The sequence below is a fragment of the Carassius gibelio genome, chromosome B21 (assembly GCF_023724105.1).
Source record: "Carassius gibelio isolate Cgi1373 ecotype wild population from Czech Republic chromosome B21, carGib1.2-hapl.c, whole genome shotgun sequence".
In the NCBI taxonomy this organism is placed as follows: domain Eukaryota; kingdom Metazoa; phylum Chordata; class Actinopteri; order Cypriniformes; family Cyprinidae; genus Carassius; species Carassius gibelio.
Genome location: NC_068416.1, coordinates 24132002 through 24156022, shown reverse-complemented (window position 1 = coordinate 24156022; position 24021 = coordinate 24132002). Strand labels below are relative to the sequence as shown.

Here is a 24021-nt window from a genome sequence, read left to right as displayed (position 1 = left end):
TTACTTGTGCTTGAATTTCACTGCCTCAGATAGTGGTTTTCTTTAAAGAGCTTTGGCCATTATAAGCCTATGCTGCCTGCTAAATACAGTTCTATTGTATATGTCTATAAAAATAAGGTAGGCTATACATTTCCATTTTCTTTATTTTTATTTTCCTGTATCTCTATATTTCCTATTTTCCTACTTTATATGATGTCTTTCCTTCCTCCAGGGGAAATTGATAGCCATTTGAACAAGCAGACGTATAGCTACAATATCAGTCTAAATATCCAATCACACCAAGATCACATCACAAAAAAATATGTTTGAGAAAGCAAAACACATTCTGGTCATTCGTGTGTTTTGGACAACAGATTTTACATTCTTTAAAGAATTACTTTAATTAAACATTCTTGTAGAGAAAAAGGTGCACATGTCACACAGACAGGAGTTCTCAAGTATGTGGTGTTCTCAAGTATGTGGTGAGCGATAAAAAAATCTAGGTCATAGTGCATGATGAAGACCAGTTCAGCTTGATGGTGCGCTTGTGGTTGGCCATCTCTTTACATTTAGTCAAAATCATTTGAAGACATTTGCTGACATAATTAGTTTTATTTCCCTATATAAGAAATAACCAGGTGTATTTATTCTACATTTCTATCAGTAAATGCTATTAAGAGTATTACTTGCAGTTTTGTTTGTTTGGTCAACAGAAGTACACACATGTGCATCATGTTGAAAATAAGGTCAAAGAAAACCAGATGCACTGTGCTTTCCATTTCCTGCCATTGACCTGTCAACAGCATCACAGTTTCCACCCTGCAACTCAGCATCTACCTCACTCTCTTCTGTCTCACGTGTACTGACACAAGTACCACATTCAATGGTTTTCACAGGCTTTTATTGTAAATGGCAAATGAAACCACACTATGAAAGTGTCAGAATGAAGTCTGAGAAACATTTCTAAGAAGGCTGAAAGGCACATCCGACATCTGTACAGTACAAAAGTCTTTACTATAAAACTTTTCACAGTTAGACACAGAGAAAACTTTAGGACAGGCAGAGTGTGGTACTTTTGTACATGGCTGAATTGCATCTGTCAGGGCATGACATCCAAGTAGTATACCATGCATGTCTGTATGACACACTTTAATTTAAAAAGACTCATATAAAAAATCTAACAAAATTAAAATAAGTATAAAACTATCAACAGAGCTGCTACAAAGAGAGGGATTCATTTCTGTTACAACCATCAACAGCTCAATGAGTTTGAACTGAATCTGAAGATTAAAATTACTTTTGTTTACAATTACTGCTGTTTACAAAGATGTTCTCATGAAAGAAGAGAGAGAATGCAAAATGCAATGCAGTGAAGAGTAGGCTATATCGCGTTCATCTTTCTTTTCTGGTTGTCATTGGTCTTCACCCCTCTGTAGATCAAAGTAAGACCAGTAAACAGGCACTTGATACTGCAGAGAGAGAAGGAGAGCAAAAATCAGTCACATCATTTGAAATATGGATGTAATATGGAAAAATTTCATCAGAATCCTTGAGAATTTAAAGAGACGTGGTAAAAAAAAAGGGCAGATTTGATACAGAATGAGATCTTGTCACACTCTCTTACAGAGGAATTGCAGATATTGCTCATAAATTGTGCTTTGTGACATCATACAGTAATGTGGGAAGCAAAACAATCTATTTTTAATTAATTCTAATTCAGATTAAAAAGGTGTTTTTAAGATCTAGCTACTTGCATCTACTTGAGACTGTGTATTTGTGTGCTGTATTGCAATGCATTAGTGTTGATTTGGGTCAAGGGTCCTTCATAAAGAGTCTGTTTTGTAATTTGCAATATGCTAATTTCTGTATGCATATGTATGGATACCCAAATCACCCACTACATTTCCCAAAATGTTACAACATTACCATAAAAAACACACTCCAAGATTTTGTTTCAATGTTTTTCCTCAGATGCACCACTGTCATGGATCAAGGTTGAATCACGGTTGAATTTTGTTGAATTAATGTTGATATTGCGACGTTGTTTTAACCATTTAGCATTGAATGCTATTTCAATGTGTTTTCAATCTTGAAACTACAACTGATATTAAGTTTTCAACAATAAATGTCAGTCATGTCATGTGCTGACTGGGACTGTGTGGGATACACAGTGCAGTCCAGTGTGTCAAATTAACTCTAATAAATATCAGCCATGATACAAACAACAGCTAAAAGTGAAGAGTTTTTATTAGTTACAATAAAAACGCAAAATATCCCTATGTATTTCCAAGATGATATAACTGGCATACTAATCAGGGAAGTTGTGGCCTAGTAGTTAGAGAGTATGACTCCTAACCTTAGGGTTGTGGGTTCAAGTCTCGGGCTGGCAATACCATGACTGATGTGCCCTTGAGCAAGGCACCGAACCCCCAACTGCTCCCCAGGTGATGCAGCATAAATGGCTGCCCACTGCTCCGGGTGTCTGTTCACGGTGTGTGTTCACGGTGTGTGTGTGTGTGTGTGTGTGTGTGTGTGTGTGTGCACTTTGGATGGGTTAAATGCAAAGCACGAATTGTGAATATGGGTCACCATACTTGGCTGTCACATCACTTAACTAAGATATTTTGCTGTGAAAATGACACTGAAATTAAATGAACTAGACTGAACATGTAACTTCATGTAAGGTCATGTGACACCAAAAACTAGTTTTTACAAAATAATACACCATATGTATTATACAGTATGCATAGTACTCCATTCCGAACAGAGCCAACACCAGCATCTGGAGCTGTGGATGTATTTAGAAACCAACCAACACATCCATGAAGATGTGTCTCCCAACACTTTCATGAAAACAACTTAGTTGAACAAATATTTGCTGTTACAAACATGGTTAGGCCTTATACACTCGGGTCAGGGTTGTATGTTTTTGCATGACTCGACGCATACCATTTTTTCATCTTGTACCAAGTATTTCGACTGCTCATGGGGTCGGATCAGACTTACCCATTGGAGGGATCCTCGAGAGGAGCCTGTGCTACCTTCTTCTTCCATGTTCTCATGCTCCTCACCCTCACTGTGTGGCGTCTGGTGAATAACCACTCGCTCTGAGGGAAGAGACAGACATTGGGATTAGGGCTACATTCAAATATCTACATGTACAGTATGTTGAAAATTCAAAATCTTTCAAAAATTTCAAAGCCATTTTATATTATCAAAGAATCCCCATTAATGATGGCATTTTTAATCAGAAGTAACAAGTACCAGATATACCTTACAAACTTTTCTAAAAAAGTATTACGCCTTTCTATTTTTTACTGACGCATAGAGCCAAACCGCACTTAGGTCTATGCAGCGTGCGTGACAACGTGCCTACTGCAAGCGGGTGATGTGACATGACAAAAATATACTATTCTCATTATAAATAACCTAAGCTGTCTATATATGAAGCTATGTGAATATACACTGTTGTTAAAGTCATTGCACGCAAACTATGTCCAGATGACAAAAAAAAAAAAAAAAACTCCCACTTTACCACAAATAAAAAAACACCTGAAAGAGTGTTTGAGAGAGGCACAGCCAACTGAAATAATGCAAGTAACACAAGCAATGGTTCTGCTTCAAGAACCAGATTTTACACGGGATATTAGTGATATATATCAAGTAAAATTATAAATTTAATATTAATTCAATAAAAGACCATGCAGTGTTTGGTTGAAGAAAAAAAACACTTTGGCTGTTTTTGCATTCACAAAATGTTGCCTGTTCAGTGCAGTCTGTATTAATATTAATTTAAATGTTAATATGTTATGCTATTTACATACCATAATACCAAATGGTCTGCAAAAACTCCTGATTGATTATTAACTGTATTGTTTTTCTTCACTATTTATGACCATTCATTTGAGAACGGTTTTACTGATGCAGGACTGCAAAAATGTAAAATGTATTAATTTTTTACATAAACATGAAATTATTATTTATAAATAAAATAAAATGTATGTGTTTATTTTTATATTACAATATTTATGACTGTTTGAAAAAATAATATATACATTTGTACAGTATATAATATAAAAAAATACATAATAGAAAATTTATAGAAAATTTTTAATAATTAATGTAGTTAATGCAGTTTATATTATTTATAATGTATTTAAAGTAATGTTTTAGAATTTTGTACTATTTTTTTTTTTTACTTTTTTTTTAAACAAAATAATAACTGTTATTTTAAAAAGCAGTGTTAACTGTGTGTTTGAAAAAGCTCAACATTTGCACTTCCTGTGCGAGGGGCCACAAAATTGGACAAGTTTTGACATAAAAGACCTGCTCACACAGCAACTTTGTGACATAGGCAACATTATTTTTCACATTACATGCACTTGCATCATTCACTATGCTCTTAGTCAGTGCAGTTTTTTTTTTTTTTTTTTTTAATAGTCTGGTTGTTTGTGTGACAGCATACTGATGTTTATTCAGCTGCAGAAAATGTACAATTAATCAGATTCATTAAGGAGTAATAAACTTAATAAATGTCTGGCTGTGATTACAGTATTGAACTGGGTATAAGTGGTGAAAAAATGTCTCATTATTCTTAATGAACTTTTAATGAGTCTGAGCTTTGCAGGGACATAAAAACATAAAAATATAAGCACTGTACAACATAGGGGATGATAAAGCAATGCGGAACACATGCATTCAGCACAAACACACCAGTAATGAGCCTCAGTCTTGAAGTGTACCTGATTTTTTGCAGGAGTTTCTCATCTTGCACACACTGAAGGCCAAGCAGAGGGTCAGCAGGCCGATGGCAGCAGCCAGAGATAGAGGCAGGATGGGAGGTGAATGTGAAAGGGGGCCGCTAGTCCCATTGGTTCGAGTGCTTTGGGCAGATGTACTAGCATTGCCTGTAATGATGACAGCAGAAAAATTAGACAAGTAATCATTTAGAGATCATTTGTATTACACTGTTTTATATGAAGTCATAAATGTCCACAACATGACCTGATTAATGCGGACACCTGCTTCTAATAAATAGGGTTGGCTACATCCCTTAAATCCAATGACATGAATCTTAATGCTATGTGAAATGACAAAGACATGAATAAGTGGAATGAGTGTGGAAGAAGAATCTTACCTTGAGTTGTTGCCTCAGTACTGTGTTCACCTTTAACGACATTCAGGTATGTTTTTTGTCCCTCAGATTCCTCCAGAACTGGTATGTCCTGAATCACTTTACAAACATAGTCTCCGGTGTCATTTTTAACTGTATTTGTGATTTTCAGAAAGGAGCAGTTTTTATTTGATGGCATTTGATATAGCCGCTTTTCTTCTGGTATTTTTTCATTATGTTTATACCAAAATACTTTAACATTTTTGTTTTCTTCTTTTGTTTTATTCCAGCAGCAGCTGATTTGAATAGGTTCTCCTTCATTCACAGTGATATTCAATGGGCTCTGAATCACAGACAGCTCCTCATATGAACCTGTGAGAGAAGCAAAAACACAAATGACTACATGCCATTGTGGAGTTCTGTATTTACATTATTTTATTCATTATTATTTATTTGATATATACTGCAAAAATCTGTGGCATTTTACCTGAGAGACATCTCGATAATCAAATGAAATTTAAATGATCACAGATTACTTGCAAAGTGCATTAAATTTCCTAACCTACACTAAACCTACCTCTTAGAGAAAACATTCTTTGTTTTAAAGTGTGTTTTTAATTAGATGTAAATAATAATTATATTGCATTTTAGTTTTTGCTGAGGTTTCAAAAGTTAGTCAAAATTGAATTATCTTTTAAATACCATAAATACTAATCTTTACAAGTCTCCTGCATGGATTCAGGTACCTAAATAAAATAAAATTTCTACTAAAAAATATATGCAAATACTATACAGCTTATGTGTGTGTGCATGCATATATATGTACAGTATATATATATATATATACACAATATAAATAACACAATATAAATAACACAATATAAATAACACAATATAAATAACACAATATAAATCGTTGCAAAGCAGACAATTACAGAAAATTACGTTTCTACAATATATTTAGTAGTGACTTGTCAAATGTCAAGGTTGCTGTCAAAATTAATGTAGATATGGCAGAAATGTATGGAAAATTCAGTTAATGATATAATCAAACATATTCATGCATATAGATGTAACTGATCAATAAATTAATGTAAATGTAAATGTGATATGGTAAAAAAAATGTCTTCAACTGAACATAGGAAGACAGCATTATCTCACAGCTCTACAATCATTTGGTTTGTTTGATTTTGCACTAATACTGAACATTATCCTGTAGCATCTGTACTGGGTTTCTCTTCACGAAGGAGCTTTGTGTGGCACTTACCTCTGAAACAAAGGCATGACATGAGGAGTCCACACAGGAGTCTGGAGGAACACTTCATTTCTGACCGTCTGCAAAGAATCTCAACTCTACTTTACTCCCACAGCACAACCTTTCACACGCACGAGACACTCGTACTCTCAGATTTTCAACCCCCTCCCCATGCAACTAAATTTATCACAGCGAAGCCCAGCGTAAACCACAACACTGCTCTCACACTTGACTGAACACAACCACATACACAATCATACAGAAAGATGCATTAACATACTTTATTCCACCTGCTTTCAGAATTCAAACCATTATGAGTCTGCAAACAAGCTATCATGCAGGAAGTGACATCACAGACCTGAACAGCATACCATAACTGCATTTCCTCTGTGTCTCACAGAGCTGAAACTGAGTCAGTCAGCACAGAAACAGTCCCTTCTTCAACATCAGGCATTAGATGTGTCTTTTCATCAGTGTTCGTAACAGAAATGCTCTTGTTTTCGTTGTCATGCATTGGAGATGCACCTTGTTCAATGCTCACAACTACAGCAGTCGGTTTCTCTTCTTCTGTTGCAACAGTTACTTCAGGTTTCTCGTTGTTGACCCTACCTTTCTCCTGTTCTGAAATATTCTCTCCATGTTTCACCTCTTCAGTTTCATTCTTCTGTGTCTCTCCGGCCTCCAGGTCTTCATCTGGTCTCACTCCCAACTCTACAGCATGCTCAACTGCTTTAGATGCAAAATAAATAAATATAAAATTCTCACTTACATCTAAGGCTATACATTTTTACTTTAAAGGAACAGTTCACCCATAAATTAAAATATGGTATTAGAAAAGGCCATTCTAGATATAGTGATTACATCACTTGCTCACCAGTGGATCCTTTGCAGTAATCAGCATCGTTTACATTCAGGAGAAAGCATGCGCATGCTGAACATAAACAACACTGATTATGTTAATAACGTTCTGGGGAAAGATCACGCACGCGCCATTGGTACTCTCCAAAATGGCAGAGGATGTTAACTTGAGGAGAAGAATTGTTGAATAAATTATGTTATTTTTGTTTTCTTTGCATACTAAAAGTATCGTAGCTTCCTAAAATTACAGTTGAACTAATGTCACATAGACTGTTTTATTGATCTCCTTATTGTGTTTCTGGGTCTGGGAACATTTCAGTTGTGTTGCTGTCTATGCAGGGTCAGAGAGCTCTCAGAACTCATCAAAAATATCTTAATTTGTGTTCTGAAGATAAACGAATATCTTTCAAGGTTAGAATGAAACGAGGGTGAGTAATTAATGACAGAATGTTTATTTGGTGAACTAACCTTTAATGATGGATTCAATTCTTAAAAACATGTAGCTTTTCTTTTCACAATTTATTAATTGATGGACTGGAGTGGTGTGGATTACTTTGGACTCTCATTCTGACGGCACCCATTCACTGCAGAGGATCCGATTGTGAGCAAGTGATGTACTAACCCTAAGGCCATCCAAGATGTATGAGTGTGTTTCTTCATCAGTTAGGAGAAATTCAGCATTACATTTTCAGCAACTTGACATTTTTTGGGGTAAACTTTTCCTTTAACTTCTTCTACTGTGGTACAAATCTATTATTTAACTTTGCTTACAACACTTTGTTATAACAAAGAGACAAAAATAGTCTATTGCTGCTCATGCATGAAACAAACTGTCTGAGATGTTGTTAGACACTGATTGTATTCATACACCCCTGCTGTGGTTTTAAAATCAGAATATTCTGTTAAGTGTTAAAAGGAAAAAAATCTTGTTAAGGATCTCTACAATGAACTGCATTTGTAATTATTCTGTATAAGTAAACATTTTCAAGACAGGCCTACAATGGGCTCTGAGGTTGTTAAATTATTACGGACTTATTTTATTCAATTTTAAATTATTTTCATTGATGGTTTTGAATGAATTAAATTTCCGATCATTATGTTTTGTGTATTATTCTTTATAAAATAATCTTATCATTTAGATTTTTTTCAAAATCATTGTAGCATTTCTGGAATCCTGGTATTATATCTTTTTGGATACCTGTGATACATCCCTTATAAAAGATGTCAAACATACACTACAGTCTTGTTCATTTTTCCAATTTTTAAATGTATCTATGTTTCGAATTAAATGTTGTTAACAAATTTTGAATCAGATTCTTGTTTGGTTGGTTGGTAAGTTGGTTGAAGACTAAACAAACGACTCAACGATGTTGTGAAGTTTGTGTTGGATATGTTGAACCATTACCTGGTCGTAATGATGTGACTTGTTTGTTGTCCCTGTTTAGGTAAAAGAATGCCATTAACAGACAGATGAAGGGCAGACTTCTGAAAATATAAATGATCACAACCTCCTGCGAACTACCTGTGGGAAACAATTGATTTTTACGCTTGCAAACATAACTCTTACCCAAGTGTCTTATGAGATTTGTAGTTTGTTTGTGGCACATCGTACTTTATTGAGGGAATTTCAAATATGTTTTTAATAAAAACATTTTAGTAAACATTTACAGAATCAAATTATTGTATGTTGAATTTTTACATTTAAGATAAAAAAAGACAAAAATATTAATATAACATCTTACCCTTAGGTTCCAAATAATTATAGTTTGCATCTTCTGTATTTCTCTTCGGATGATCAACTACAGCTGGCTTTGCTTCAGTGAGAAATATTAATGACCATGACACATGACATATAGCTTGCTAATTTAAGAAAATTGTATATTTCAAATATGATTTATGTATTATTTATTCACTTTTATTAGTCAGAGAGTGACAGAAAACCTTTGGGGAGACAGTCACTGCATGGACACCCAAGATTTACAACGCAACACATTGAGAAAACCTACACTAATTGGTACAAAGAAAAACAGAATATTAGTAACATGTTGTAAGTACTCACTGGTTTTTGGGCTGTAAACCGTATGAACAATATCTGCAAAACAAACCGCAGAAGAATAGGATTATCTCAGTGCGCAGCAGTTGTTAAAGGAATAGTTCACACAAAAATTTAATAGAATTCTATCAGAATAGATTTGGAGAAATTCAGCATTTCATCACTTGCTCACCAATGGATGCTCTACTGTGAATGGGTGCCGTCAGAATGAGAGTCAAAACAGCTGATAAAAACATCACAATAATACACAAGTAATCCACACCACTCCAGTCCATCAATTCATTTCTTAAGTTAAAAGTTGCATGCTTGTACAAAGCAAATCCATCAAGATATTTTTAACTTAAAACGAGTTCTCTATAACATTGCTTTCTCCAGTTAAAAAGTAATCTAATCTGAATCAGGAAAGAAATATGCACAGAACCAAGCACCATTTACAAGCCAAAACAATTTGTATCATTTATGTTGGATGATTTGATGCGAGAGGACAACAGGGGATAGATTTTTTTTCACTGGATGAAGTGTTATTATGGATTATGGACAATTTTAGCCAGAAGCAACGATTACATCTTAATGATGGATTTGTTTCTTACAAACTCACAGCTTTTCACTTAACAAGACATTAACTGATGGACTGGAGATGTGTGGATTACTTGTGGATTATTGCAATGTTTTAATCAGCTGTTTGGACTCTCATTCTGACGGCACCCATTCACTGCAGAGGATCCACTGGTGAACAAGTACAAAATTTCTCCAAATGTTCCAGCAAAGAAACAAGAAGAATCTTACTTTGAGTTGTTGCCTCAGTACCGTGTTCACCTTTAACGACATTCAGGTATGTTTTTTGTCCCTCAGATTCCTCCAGAACTGGTATGTCCTGAATCACTTTACAAACATAGTCTCCGGTGTCATTTTTAACTGTATTTGTGATTTTCAGAAAGGAGCAGTTTTTATTTGAGGGCGTTTGATATAGGCGCTTTTCTTCTGGTATTTTTTCATTATGCTTATACCAAAATACTTTAACATTTTTGTTTTCTTCTTTTGTTTTATTCCAGCAGCAGCTGATTTGAATAGGTTCTCCTTCATTCACAGTGATATTCAATGGGCTCTGAATCACAGACAGCTCCTCATATGAACCTGTGAGAGAAGCAAAAACACAAATGACAACATGCCATTGTGGAGTTCTGTATTTACATTATTTTATTTATAAATTAAATTATATAATTGTATTTATTTATTTTATTATATATATATATATATATATATATATATATATATATATATATATATATATATATATATATATATATATATATATATATATATATATATATATATACTGCAAAAATCTGTGGCATTTTACCTGAGACACATCTCCATAATCAAATCAAATTCAAATGATCACAGATTACTTGCAAAGTGCATTAAATTTCCTAACCTACACTAAATCTACCTCTTACAGAAAAAATTCTTTATTTTAAAGTGTGTTTTTAATTAGATGTAAATAATAATTATATTGCATTTTAGTTTTTGCTGAGGTTTCAAAAGTTAGTAAAAATCAAAAGTTAGTCAAAATCAAAATATCTTTTAAATACCATAAAACTAATCTTTACAAGTCTCCTGCATGGATTCAGGTACTTAAATAAAATAAAAATTCTACTAAAAAATATATGCAAATACTATACAGCTTATGTGTGTGTATGTGTGTGTGCATGCATATATATGTTTATATTTTGTACTAATACTGAACATTATCCTGTAGCATCTGTACTGGGTTTCTCTTCACGAAGGAGCTTTGTGTGGCACTTACCTCTGAAACAAAGGCATGACATGAGGAGTCCACACAGGAGTCTGGAGGAACACTTCATTTCTGACCATCTGCAGAGAATCTCATCTCTACTTTACTCCCACAGCACAACCTCTCACACGCACGAGACACTCGTACTCTCAGATTTTCAACCCCCTCCCCATGCAACTAAATTTATCACATCGAAGCCCAGCGTAAACCACAACACTGCTCTCACACTTGACTGAACACAACCACATACACAATCACACAGAAAGATGCAGGAACATACTTTATTCCACCTGCTTTCAGAATTCAAACCATTATGAGTCTGCAAACAAGCTATCATGCAGGAAGTGACATCACAGACCTGAACAGCATACCATAACTGCATTTCCTCTGTGTCTCACAGAGCTGAAACTGAGTCAGTCAGCACAGAAACAGTCCCTTCTTCAACATCAGGCATTAGATGTGTCTTTTCCTCAGTGTTCGTAACAGAAATGCTCTTGTTTTCGTTGTCATGCATTGGAGATGCACCTTGTTCAATGCTCACAACTACAGCAGTCGGTTTCTCTTCTTCTGTTGCAACAGTTACTTCAGGTTTCTCGTTGTTGACCCTACCTTTCTCCTGTTCTGAAATATTCTCTCCATGTTTCACCTCTTCAGTTTCATTCTTCTGTGTCTCTCCGGCCTCCAGGTCTTCATCTGGTCTCACTCCCAACTCTACAGCATGCTCAACTGCTTTAGATGCAAAATAAATAAATATAAAATTCTCACTTACATCTAAGGCTATACATTTTTACTTTAAAGGAACAGTTCACCCATAAATTAAAATATGGTATTAGAAAAGGCCATTCTAGATATAGTGATTACATCACTTGCTCACCAGTGGATCCTTTGCAGTAATCAGCATCGTTTACATTCAGGAGAAAGCATGCGCATGCTGAACATAAACAACACTGATTATGTTAATAACGTTCTGGGGAAAGATCACGCACGCGCCATTGGTACTCTCCAAAATGGCAGAGGATGTTAACTTGGGGAGAAGAATTGTTGAATAAATTATGTTATTTTTGTTTTCTTTGCATACTAAAAGTATCGTAGCTTCCTAAAATTACAGTTGAACTAATGTCACATAGACTGTTTTATTGATCTCCTTATTGTGTTTCTGGGTCTGGGAACATTTCAGTTGTGTTGCTGCACAGCAAATGTCAGAGTGTTAAAATCCCAGAGTTTTGATGACCAGAGTATAATTTATACACTTTGGAGTAAACTGGGCTTAAAGTACACTTGTCAGGTTTCACCAGAAACTCTCTCAAGTGTTAGTGTATTGGTTCAGTGTTGATGTGGAGCTGTTGTAGTGTAAATAGTGGGATGATGAACACTTTGAGAGTCAATCTGTTGCTGTCCCGTCCGCACATGAGTTTAGGTTTCGATACGTCATCAGATCGACAACGCGTTGTCATTGGTTGAATCATGATGCAGCCTCGTGGACACCAGTTTCCAACTGACATCTGAAGTCGTCGACATTTTGATTCTGCGGGACCATAGGTAAGAAATCACCAAGTGAATCATCCCGAATATTCCTGTTTGTCTTCTTGTTTTAATTCCCATAACTAAAACACTAAAAACGCTAATGTAGAAGTAGAAGAGGTGTGACGTTTTGTAATTTAGTTTAACTAGCTAACTTACTATACCAATGGTAGCTAAAGTAATGGTGAATGTTAAATCTGGTAAAACTGCAGATAATTTTTTTTAGTGGTGATGTTAACGTTGATCGTTGACCATTAAATGAAATTTCAAAATGAAAATGCAGCAATCATTTGTTAACGTTAGCTTCCGCTCCCAATTTCGCGCCTTGTGCAGGCTAAATTGACTAGCTATCCTTGAAAGCTAACGTTACAGATTCCCGTCTGAAATGATTGAGTCTGACTTTATTTGCACTACATTTGGTATTGTGCGTGTTCAATAAACCAATTGTATTTTTATGTTTTAGTAATATGTGAGGAAAACTACAGCAATGCTTTTCAAAGTGCAGTACCAAGGAAAGACATCAAACATCAATGGAGTATCATATCCAGCATTTCTCAGGGAGGGTAAGTTAATGTTAATGGCATTATTCTCTTAGTTCTCTTTATAATTGAAGTTTAGATCAGAGGTCGTGTTAACCGAATATTTTCCGTCATTGACTGATTTTTTTTAGCAGTGACGGAAACATCTGAAGGTCGAATCCTACAAAGTCTCGAAAGTTTGGAAAATGCTTGATTTAAATTTATTTCTTCAGGACATCAGATGTAACGTTAACTAAAAATATAAATAAAAACGGCTGACAATCTGTATTTTTTGTTTAATGTCGCGAGGCAACCTCTGTTACGAAGCACGTCTTGTGTAATTCCATGTATTTGGCGCCTCGTGTATTCACCTGGCGCGCAAACATCTGCATTAAGAAATGTTGCTTGCTTGCTGTAATTTTATCAATAACTGGCTAGAAGATAAATAAAAACTGATTGCGTCGACGATCAACAGACTGAAAGGCATCCTGTTATGTAAGAAACACACTGATGTGAGCGCTATGGGAGAATAAGCCTTCACCAGCCATTCCAAAGGTAATCGGAGACAAATGAATTTGACTGAATTCTTTAAAAACATTATTAAATTAATTAATATCGAATCAATATATAATTGTAATGTAGGGGGGGGGGGGTTGTTCTTTCCGTCGTGCACGTTTGTCTGAGCACTCTGGTTTCTATTTACAAAAGCAAAAGTTTAAATTTTAACGTCTGCAGCATTGTATGCATTGTAGCCAGTCGAACGTTTAGTTTTTCGTGATGTTTAGAGGACTAAACTTTCGGAGTGACCACCGCTTTTACCAGAGTGAGTTCTGTAAATAATCGTTCCGTGATAGTAGTAACCATAGCAACGGACGTGACAAAAAAAATCTGATATGACAATATAGATCTGTGCATCATGTCTTACTGTGTAAATACAGACTAATAGAACTGCCACTGACAAGAATAAATAAAACAAATCAGTGTTGGCTGAATATGTTTAGATTCAGTTAAATAACACTTAAACACTCTTTTTCACGTGTCATTTTTAAAACAATGTTTATTTATTAAAATAATATTTTAAGGTATTTAAGGAAGATATTAATGTATTATATACTCAACCTAACTTACAGTTGACAACAAATATACAAAAATATAACCACATTTTTAAAAAGTATCCAAAGAGTGATTTAATATAAGTTGTATTATATTGAAGATTCTAATATTTTAGCTTGTAGTTTTCTAAAAGGGTGCTGTTTATACTATTTATATTCTTTAATTTTGTTGCTGCTTGAAAAATGGATTTAGGGACCTTAAAAATGCTTGAAAAGTGCTTAAATTAAACTCTTCAAAATCTGGACAAACCCTGACTATGAAAAGTGACTCTTCATATATTAAAAAAATGCACAATCTAGCCTATATGCTCCTATATCCTGTAAGTTCATGAATGATTGAAAATGAAAATGTGAATTAAAACGAAAGCTATTAAATGTCTTATAATTAAAATATGAAAATTAAAATAGAGAAATATATTAAGGTGCAATTTTTACGACCATATCCATCAAAATAAAGGACAATGTGAAAGTCTTACGCAACCACTGGTTTAGATGTACATTTATATGAAATTTTATTCTTAGCACCATGCTAGTCTACCGTAGCTTTGCCCATTAAGATAAAAATAGTGCTAAAAACATTATTGTTCTCCCACTTTCTAACCCTAACACAACAACTTATGTTTTTTCTGTATTCAAAGCTAAAGAGAAGTTCAGCATACCCCCTGAGACAAACATGTATGTGCTGGATGACAGTGGAACAGAGGTTGATGAAGAGGTCTTCAGCGACATCTTGGAGGAAAAAGCAGACATCCTGTGGACCATTGTTAATGTTCTTTCAGTTTCTGGTAAATGTTTGTACAATTACAGTGTACACTGCAGGGTAACAATACCAATGTGTTAACATTGTAATTTATTTGCTATCACAAAACCAAAACAGTAGCTTCTCACCAATGTCCGATTTGTGCTTTCTCTGTTAAAGGACCACTTTGCATATTTCCAACCTTATCTCTTATCTGTCAGTGTTCACATAAGGATTTGAAAAACTACATTTGAGATAAAACGGATTAGCCGGTAAGACTGTTGACCCGAGTACTTCTCAAAAAACAGTCAGTCTTGCCATCTAGTAGTTAATGTATCATGGCCTAAACTGCTTAAAGTCTGGCCACATTAACTACCAAAACTCATGTAATTTATAGATGGCAAAGAAAAAAGTTTCCTGGAAGCAGTCTCACCATGCCTTTTTTTAACCTCTCCTCACTTAAACCTGTGGAAACATTGACTGAAATATATTTTTTTAAATTATGATCTTTTTGCCCTTTTCAGACTCTCCCATCCAGTCCTCGTGCACAAACACCTTGTCACTATCATCACCCTCATCAGACAGTGATGCTTCTCTGATGTCCCCAAAAAGACAGCGCATTGATGACACCTTTGTGATGTCCCCAAAAAGTCTACATACTGATGACAGTTCTTCACAAGCCAAAGAGGTGATGTTTTTTCAGAAAATTTCTCTTTATGTTGTAAACATTACATTTACCTGTTACTGTTACCATAACATTTTTACCTGTTGTCAAGCTTGTCAAAAGAATTCTGGAACAAAAGCCTGGAGGTGAGAAAATCCTTGCAAAATATGCAATGACAGGAGAGATGAAGGACCGAGCACGCCGTGATCTTGTCAGCATTGTTGTTGCTGAAATGTTTGAAAAGTATGGGTAAGTAAAATGCTTTATGGTGCATGATTTGGTAAAGTGTATATTCATAGAATTCAATTGCAGATTTGGTAATTGTAATCAAATAGGTGATTATCATTAAATGACATCCGTGGCCAATGAGCTGTGGCCTTGCGCAGATCATAGGTTTTCCGGTGTGTTGGTTTTAATACACAACATTTATTCCACAGACGTGCTCCCCCTATGGATAAAAGAGCACAGTATGCATTGGGGATAGTAACACTGTTCCCCTCTCTAAAAGATCCCTACTCCAAAAAAGGCTATGTGAGTACATATTTAAAAGTAAGATTAATCTTAATAAACAAATGAATAATGTTCTGGTGCATTTTAGAAGTCTAACACTTCTTTTCTAAAGATCTCTATTGATTCATGCTGAAACTATTTTTTTATACATTTCCATCTTTGTTGATACTGTCTTTAGGAACACTTTTTTGACATAGACAGCAATGAGGGCTACATTGCCTGGAAGATTAAAAACACACAGCGAGAACTCAGCAATGGCGGTACCAATGGGGGTAGGAGAAGGAGCTCTCACACTACAGGCAGCAGCGGACCAAACTTAGAGAGAGAAGTGACTAAAGTGCAGCAGTTGGAGGGAGACCAGTGTCGAGAGGCCATATCTCTACTGAAACACAGCACAGACAACGAACAGATCTTCATGAAAATGAGAGAAACCTTCCAGCACAGGCAAAAGTTGATCCATGATCCTGAGCAATGCAGTACAGTGCTTACTGTGTTCCCAAGGTTTCTTGACACAAAAGGCCTGGTAAGTTTTTTTTTTTTTTGTAAGCACATTTATTATGTTTTTGCAGTGTCAAGAACAGCTGTTCAAAGATGAAAACGGTCACCTACCACTATACCACCATCATCAAATACACATATGCTTGCTTCCTCCCCTTTAGGTGGCGCAAGACTTTGACCTGTTGTTTGGAGCTGAGACTTCATCAAAACTCCTTGAGAAATGGGATTTCCTGAAGGCCAAAGTAATAGAGCAAGCCAAGGACATCAGCAAGACACCCCTGCTTGACCATCTCATCCAGTCTGCAGAGGAGAACACTGATGAGGATGACGAGGTCCCAGGTAAATAATTTACATGAATCTGGTGTGTATCTTTCAAATGTTGACTTAATTTATTTACCATGACAAATAGTTGTGTAGACAAATAATATATTTTTTAGGGCTGCAACAACTAATCGATAATGAAAATAATCAAGAAAGAATTTCATTGTCGATTAGTTGGGTCTGTGACATCACTGTGGAAAATTCCAGTCAGTGATGTCACTTCACAATGGTGTAAAACGCATTTCTATGCATAAAATGCATCTGAAAAACAGAGCAGAGGTCACAGAGTTAGCTGTTGTGGGAAAATTGCACAATACAAAACATGATAATGTTTTATATTATTATACAATTTATTATAAATTGGCCTTTTAATCCAACCAATTGATTAATAATTGACAGGTTAATCGATTATCAAAAAAAATGTTAGTTGCAGAACTAGTATTGTTATTGAAAAGAGTTTTGAGTTTTAATATTGATGTAGTATCAAAGGTTTTGGTCAGGTGTATATCATGCTTTAAGCAGGTGCTTCTGCCTTCTCAGGTTGGGATAGTGACATGGCCTCACTGCTACTGCTGGTCTACCTACTGCCACCACCTCCAAGTGGAAAGAAGGGAGCTGTAAAGATCAGTACCCGGGAAGCTGTGGACCATGTAGTCAAATTTCATAAGGTCAGTGTGTCCTGATCTCCAATGGCAATAGCCATTGTCAAAAGGCAATTGTGTAACCCCCCAGATTATTGATCTGTTTCTTTTCAATGCCACCTCCACAGAATTTTAAGTCTGATAATTTATGTTTTGCCTCCTTGAAGTGCATAGCGACTAGAGAGTGGGGTTCACCTCTTTTCACTGCAGTCTTGTGCTCGTTCATTCTTATTTTCAGTTGTCTGTTTGTCTTGCCAACGTATTGGAGTTTGCAGGGACATGTGCTAAGGTAACCAACATTAATGACCTCTCTGTTTAATTCCCTCTCTTTGTTTGACCGTGGTACAAAAACCTTGGTTGCCTTATCACATGCTGAATATATCCTGTATGGGAAAGCTAACTGTGCCATCAAAGGTTTCTATCAGAGTGTGACTTATCCATCAAAATGTGATGTTCAGTGTAGATTCATTTCAGTTTATTGTTATCTTACAGTCATGTCGCAGCCTTCAGGAGCACTCTGGTCCAAACCAGCGGAGGCAGCCCTACATCCTGGCAGTTGGGACGACAAGAAAGCACATCCACGAGTTCTACATTGCATTGGATGGTGATCTCCTTCCCTGCAAGGGCAAGTCTTCCCTGTCAGCCTTTGATGAACTTTTCAAAGCACATTATGTTTTCGGCATCTCCTATGACCAGGCCTTAAATGGCATGTACACATTTGTGCAGACCACCATCTACAACATTGATGTAGGTCATTCTCACGAAACTCCCAGAGTCAAGGACCTAAGAGCTAAGCTCCTCAACTAAAGAGTTATGATGTTCAGATGCTTTGTTTGCAAGTCTAGTTTTGTTACCGTTCAAATGTTGATCCGTCATCTTAAAGTTTTCAATGCCTTTTATCCTGGTAAGAAGTTTCAGTTGATGTGTGACCAGACTGGATGCCACCAGAGATTTTGGACTTTTTCAGGGTTTAGAAAACATCTCCATAACAAACATAGCGCTAAAAGTCTAGATCAATTTGAGAACGAACCCGTCATAGTTGAGAACGAACCCGTCATAGTTGACGTATCTGATGAACCCGTAGTTAATTTAATTCCAGAGCAACCAGATAATTCTCAAAGCTGTAATGAGACCAGGCGACATACCCAAGAAATGTGTGCATCCCTTATTGCAAATCTCCAAGGCTGTGGTGTGGCTACTAATGTCATAACGACTGTTGTTGAAAATATGGAGGAACTTGTAGAGGAATTGCATTCAAACGTTAAAGATGATGTTGTAAAATTACTCTCTAACGATGAGGAGATCAGAACAAAGTTTGACGATTATTTTGACAACCTTGAAAATCCATTTAGCAAACTGAACACTGAGGCAAAAAGGAAAAAACATTTCAGTGAGAAATGGGGTATTGTAGAACCTGTTGAGGTAGCCCTAGGAGTGAGGTATGACACTAGAAGGAATCAAACTACTGGCACATATGATCAAGTTCCCATAACAGACAAATTTGTTTATATTCCTCTATTGCAAACTTTGAAGTTCATATTCACCAACCAAGAGATCTGTGATCATTTTGTGCAGCCTTGTGAGAAAACTGGGTTTTACAAAGACTTCTGTGATGGTAACTATTTTAGAGATCACCCCCTCTTCTCTGAAAAACCAAACTCTCTCCAAATACAGATATTCTACGATGATTTTGAAATGGCAAATCCTCTCGGATCCAAGCATGGTATCCATAAGGTTGGAAGTATATACTTTGTTTTACGAAACCTATCTCCAAAGATAAACTCCGCTCTTATGAATATTCATCTTTTAGCCCTTTTTCATACTGAGGATGTAAAGAAGTATGGATTTGATTTAATCTTACAGCCCCTCGTACGTGATCTGAAAGTCCTTGAGTGTACAGGAATTGAAGTTCCTTTCTCTGATGAACCAGTTTACGGAACAATTGCACAAGTAACTGGAGACAATTTGGGATTGCACACGTTACTCGGGTATGTTGAATCATTCAGTGCAAACAATTTTTGTCGTTTTTGTCTAGTAGACAAACAGACCTCACAAACGGTTTTCAGGGATGATGATCCAAGAATAACATTGCGTAATAAAGCACTGCATGATCAGCATTGCAATGACCTCATGGTAGATCCTACACTGCCATCCACATTTGGAGTTAAGCGACAATGTTTATTCAATGATCTACAGTACTTTCATGTTTCTGAAAATTATGCTGTAGACATTATGCATGACATATTGGAAGGAGTGGGGCAATTTGAGCTGAAGTTGCTGTTTGCTTACCTCTCAGACAACAAAATCATATCCAAGACAGATGTTTGTAACCGAATATACTCATACAATTATGGCTTTGTTGAACGAAAAAATCGTCCAACCAGAATAAACTTGGAGCAGACTGGAAATGGAATTGGTCTCAATGCCATTCAAACTTTTTGCTTAATCCGGAATATGCCCTTGATCTTTGGAGATGTTTTACGAGAAGGAAATGCCCACTATAGACTCTTGTTGCTTCTGTTGCAAATTATGAACATTATATTTTCTCCAGTTGTTACTGATGGAATGACAGTATGTCTTAAGCATCTCGTTGTTGACCATCACCAACTTTTCAAAGAGCTTTACCCACATCGTAGAATGATCCCTAAACATCACTTCATGATTCATTACCCCAGAGTCATTCGAAAAATAGGTCCAAATCTACATGTTTGGTCAATGAGATTTGAAGCCAAACATAGGTTTTTCAAGAACACAATCAAAAATTTCAAAAATGTAACAAAGTCATTGGCCCAAAAACATCAGATGGCTATAGCATACCATTGGGAATCAATGCCATTTAAAAGTATTGACTGTGGGCCAGTAAAAACTGTTCAGCTCATTGACTTGCCACATGGTGAGATGATTGCAGAAGAACTGCAGGTTGACTTAGACTGTCAAGTTGATCTGACTTCTTGGATCACTTGTTTTGGAACCGAGTATCCTCCAGGCCTTTTAGTTTGCACGGACAAAGAGGACGATTTGCCTGTATTTAGTCAGATAAAAGACATCATTGCATTTAATCGAGAATATTTTCTTGTAACAGAGGACTTTCAGACACTTTGTTTTGCAGAGCATTTTCATTCCTTTCATGTGACACAGGGAAATGATCAGAATGTTTCCATGCTTAAAGTTGATAAATTGCACTTCTTTAAGCCGTTTGATCTGCAAACTACTTATGGTTTTGATAGAGATTATCAATATGTGGTTCCTGTACATGTGTTTGTATAAGTTTGTGGTTTTTGAACATCCATGAACTGTTAAATAAAACAGACATAAAAAGCACTGACTTAGTATTTTTAATTCACTGATGGTTCTAGGTTTACACTGCAGGTGTTGGAAACTATTGAAACATTGTAAATAAAAAAGTACCAGCTTTAGAGTACATTTTTACTCTCCAAGTGTTAAATAATGAGCACTGCAAAGGTTCTAGGTTTACACTGCAGGTGTTCAAAAGCACTGAAACGGTGTCAAAAAGTGCTATTTATAAGAGTACATTTTAACTCTCCAGGTGTTCAAATGTAACTATTTTGAGAGTATTTATTTTACACTTTTTACAGTGTTCAATGAACACCGAACTCTTGGACCTATATATACACTGAAACCAGTGTTCAGTGTACTCCTATAGAGTACATTGAACACTCAGATTTTTGCTGTGTGTCTATGCAGGGTCAGAGAGCTCTCAGAACTCATCAAAAATATCTTAATTTGTGTTCTGAAGATAAAGGAATATCTTTCAAGGTTAGAATGAAACGAGGGTGAGTAATTAATGACAGAATGGTTATTTGGTGAACTAACCTTTAATGATGGATTCAATTCTTACAAACATGCAGCTTTTCTTTTCACAATTTATTAATTGATGGACTGGAGTGGTGTGGATTACTTTGGACTCTCATTCTGACGGCACCCATTCACTGCAGAGGATCCGATTGTGAGCAAGTGATGTACTAACCCTAAGGCCATCCAAGATGTATGAGTGTGTTTCTTCATCAGTTAGGAGAAATTCAGCATTACATTTTCAGCAACTTGACATTTTTTGGGGTAAACTTTTCCTTTAACTTCTTCTACTGTGGTACAAATCTATTATTTAACTTTGCTTACAACACTTTGTTATAAAAAATAGTGTATTGCTGCTCATACATGAAACAAACTGTCTGAGATGTTGTTAGACACTGATTGTATTCATACACCCCTGCTGTGGTTTTAAAATCTGAATATTCTGTAAGTGTAAGTGTAACTGTAAGTGTTTAAAAGAAAAAATGTTGTTAAGGATCTCCACAATGAATTGTATTTGTAATTATTCCGTGTAAGTCAAAATTTTCAAGACAGGCCTACAATGGGCTCTGAGGTTGTTAGATTATTACTGACTTATTTTATTAAATTTTAAATTATTTTTATTGATGGTTTTGAATTAAATACATTTCCAATCATTATATTTTGTGTATTATTCTTTATAAAATAACTTTGTAATTATTATTTTTTTTTTTTATCATTGTAGCAATTCTGGAATCCTGGTATTATATCTTTTTGGATACCTGTGATACAGCCCTTATAAAAGATGTTAAAAATACACTACAGTCTTGTTCCTTTTTCCAATTTTCAAATGTATATATATGTTTCAAATTAAATGTTGTTAACAAATTTGTTGGTTGGTTGGTTGAAGACTAAACAAACGACTCAACGATGTTGTAAAGTTTGTGTTGGATATGTTGAACCATTACCTGGTCGTAATGATGTGACTTGTTTGTTGTCCCTGTTTAGGTAAAAGAATGCCATTAACAGACAGATGAAGGGCAGACTTCTGAAAATATAAATGATCACAACCTCCTGCGAACTACCTGTGGGAAACAATTGATTTTTACGCTTGCAAACATAACTCTTACCCAAGTGTCTTATGGGATTTGTAGTTTGTTTGTGGCACATCGTACTTTATAGAGGGAATTTCAAATATGTTTTTAATAAAAACATTTTAGTAAACATTTACAGAATCAAATTATTGTATGTTGAATTTTTACATTTAAGATAAAAAGATATCAAAATAGTCATATAACATCTTACCCTTAGGTTCCAAATAATTATGGTTTGCATCTTCTGTATTTCTCTTCGGATGATCAACTACAGCTGGCTTTGCTTCAGTGAGAAATATTAATGACCATGACACATGACATATAGCTTGCTAATTTTAGAAAATTTTATACTTCAAATATGATTTATGTATTATTTATTCACTTTTATTAGTAAGAGAGTGAAAGAAAACCTTTGGGGAGACAGTCACTGCCTGGACCCCCAAGATTCACAACGCAACACATTGAGAAAACACACTACAGAAAAACAGAATATTAGTAACATGTTGTAAGTACTCACTGGTTTTTGGGCTGGAAACAGTATGAACAATATCTGCAAAACAAACAGCAGAAGAATAGGATTATCTCAGTATGCAACAGTTAATAAAGGAATAGTTCACACAAAAATGGATTAGAATTCCATCAGAATAGATTTGGAGAAATGTAGCATTTCATCACTTGTTCACCAGTGGATCCTCTGCAGTGAATGGGTGCCGTCAGAATGAGAGTCTAAACAGCTAATAAAAACATCACAATAATCCATAAGTAATCCACAACACTCCAGTCCATCAATGAAAAGTGAAAAGCTGCATGCTTGTACAAAACAAATACATAAAGATATTTTTTTACTTAAAACGAGTCCTCTCCAGTGAAAACGTAATTTAATCTGAATCAGGAGAGAAATATGCACAGAACCAAGCACCATTTACAAGCCAAAACAATTTGTATCATTTATGTTGGATGATTTGATGCAAATGGACAACAGGGAATGGTTTTTTTTTTCACTAGAAGAAGTGTTATGTACCAAAAGCCAGAAGCAACGATTACATCTTAATGATTGATTTGTTTCCTACAAACTCACAGCTTTTCACTTAACAAGACATTAACTGATGTTCTGGAGATGTGTGGATTACTTGTTACTTGTGGATTATTGTGATGTTTTTATCAGCTCTTTGGACTCTCATTCTGACGGCACCCATTCATTGCAGAGGATCCATTGGTGAGCAAGTGCAAAATTTCTCCAAATGTTCCAGCAAAGAAACAAGAAGAATCTTACTTTGAGTTGTTGCCTCAGTACTGTGTTCACCTTTAACGACATTCAGGTATGTTTTTTGTCCTTCATATTCCATCAAAATTGGTATGTCCTGAATCACTTTACAAACATAATCTCCGGTGTCATTTTTAACTGTATTTGTGATTTTCAGAAAGGAGCAGTTTTTATTTGAGGGCGTTTGATATAGCCGCTTTTCTTCTGGTATTTTTTCATTATGCTTATACCAAAATACTTTAAAAATGTTTGCTTTATTCCAGCAGCAGCTGATTTGAATAGGTTCTCCTTCATTCA

General features: G+C 35.5%; 2 protein-coding genes across 7 annotated transcripts; one reads left to right on the top strand and one right to left on the bottom strand.

Moving 5' to 3' along the window:
* Window positions 1–863: 863 nt before the first annotated feature.
* On the bottom strand, window positions 864–22705 carry LOC127986062 (uncharacterized). Of its 6 annotated transcripts, none has more exons than XM_052588264.1 (7): window positions 22672–22705; window positions 22335–22451; window positions 11066–11782; window positions 10045–10392; window positions 4722–4886; window positions 2986–3086; window positions 864–1448 (listed from the first exon to the last, which is right to left on the bottom strand). In XM_052588264.1, exons 3-7 carry the CDS (start codon window positions 11121–11123, stop codon window positions 1392–1394), a joined length of 729 nt encoding a protein of 242 aa, XP_052444224.1. In that variant the 5' UTR covers window positions 11124–11782; window positions 22335–22451; window positions 22672–22705; the 3' UTR covers window positions 864–1391. The 6 variants fall into 6 exon arrangements, with proteins under 6 accessions (XP_052444224.1, XP_052444226.1, XP_052444223.1 ...); XM_052588266.1 differs by lacking the exons at window positions 10045–10392; window positions 11066–11782 and adding exons at window positions 5117–5464; window positions 6360–7073; XM_052588263.1 differs by lacking the exons at window positions 10045–10392; window positions 11066–11782 and adding exons at window positions 5117–5464; window positions 6360–7076 and having other exon boundaries at window positions 22672–22703.
* On the top strand, window positions 13110–18501 carry LOC127986057 (uncharacterized). The gene is made up of 10 exons (XM_052588256.1): window positions 13110–13137; window positions 14843–14989; window positions 15468–15631; window positions 15720–15856; window positions 16045–16138; window positions 16296–16640; window positions 16777–16954; window positions 17477–17604; window positions 17816–17866; window positions 18070–18501. The coding sequence occupies exons 2-10, from the start codon at window positions 14878–14880 to the stop codon at window positions 18382–18384; spliced, it is 1524 nt and encodes a 507-aa protein (XP_052444216.1). The 5' UTR covers window positions 13110–13137; window positions 14843–14877; the 3' UTR covers window positions 18385–18501.
* Window positions 22706–24021: the final 1316 nt, after the last annotated feature.

What these genes read in the sequence shown, in the direction of transcription:
- LOC127986057 (XM_052588256.1), top strand. Translation starts at nt 14,878, where the DNA reads ATGTATGTGCTGGATGACAGTGGAACAGAGGTTGATGAAGAGGTCTTC. An exon ending in TAATGTTCTTTCAGTTTCTG is followed by an intron (nt 14,990 to 15,467) that starts GTAAATGTTTGT and finishes TGCCCTTTTCAG; the next exon opens with ACTCTCCCATCCAGTCCTCG. An exon ending in TGAGGATGACGAGGTCCCAG is followed by an intron (nt 16,955 to 17,476) that starts GTAAATAATTTA and finishes CTGCCTTCTCAG; the next exon opens with GTTGGGATAGTGACATGGCC.
- LOC127986062 (XM_052588264.1), bottom strand. Translation starts at nt 11,123, where the DNA reads ATGAAGTGTTCCTCCAGACTCCTGTGTGGACTCCTCATGTCATGCCTT. An exon ending in GTCATGCCTTTGTTTCAGAG is followed by an intron (nt 10,393 to 11,065) that starts GTAAGTGCCACA and finishes CTTCTCTCACAG; the next exon opens with GTTCATATGAGGAGCTGTCT. An exon ending in AAACTCCTGCAAAAAATCAG is followed by an intron (nt 3,087 to 4,721) that starts GTACACTTCAAG and finishes CTCTTCCCTCAG; the next exon opens with AGCGAGTGGTTATTCACCAG.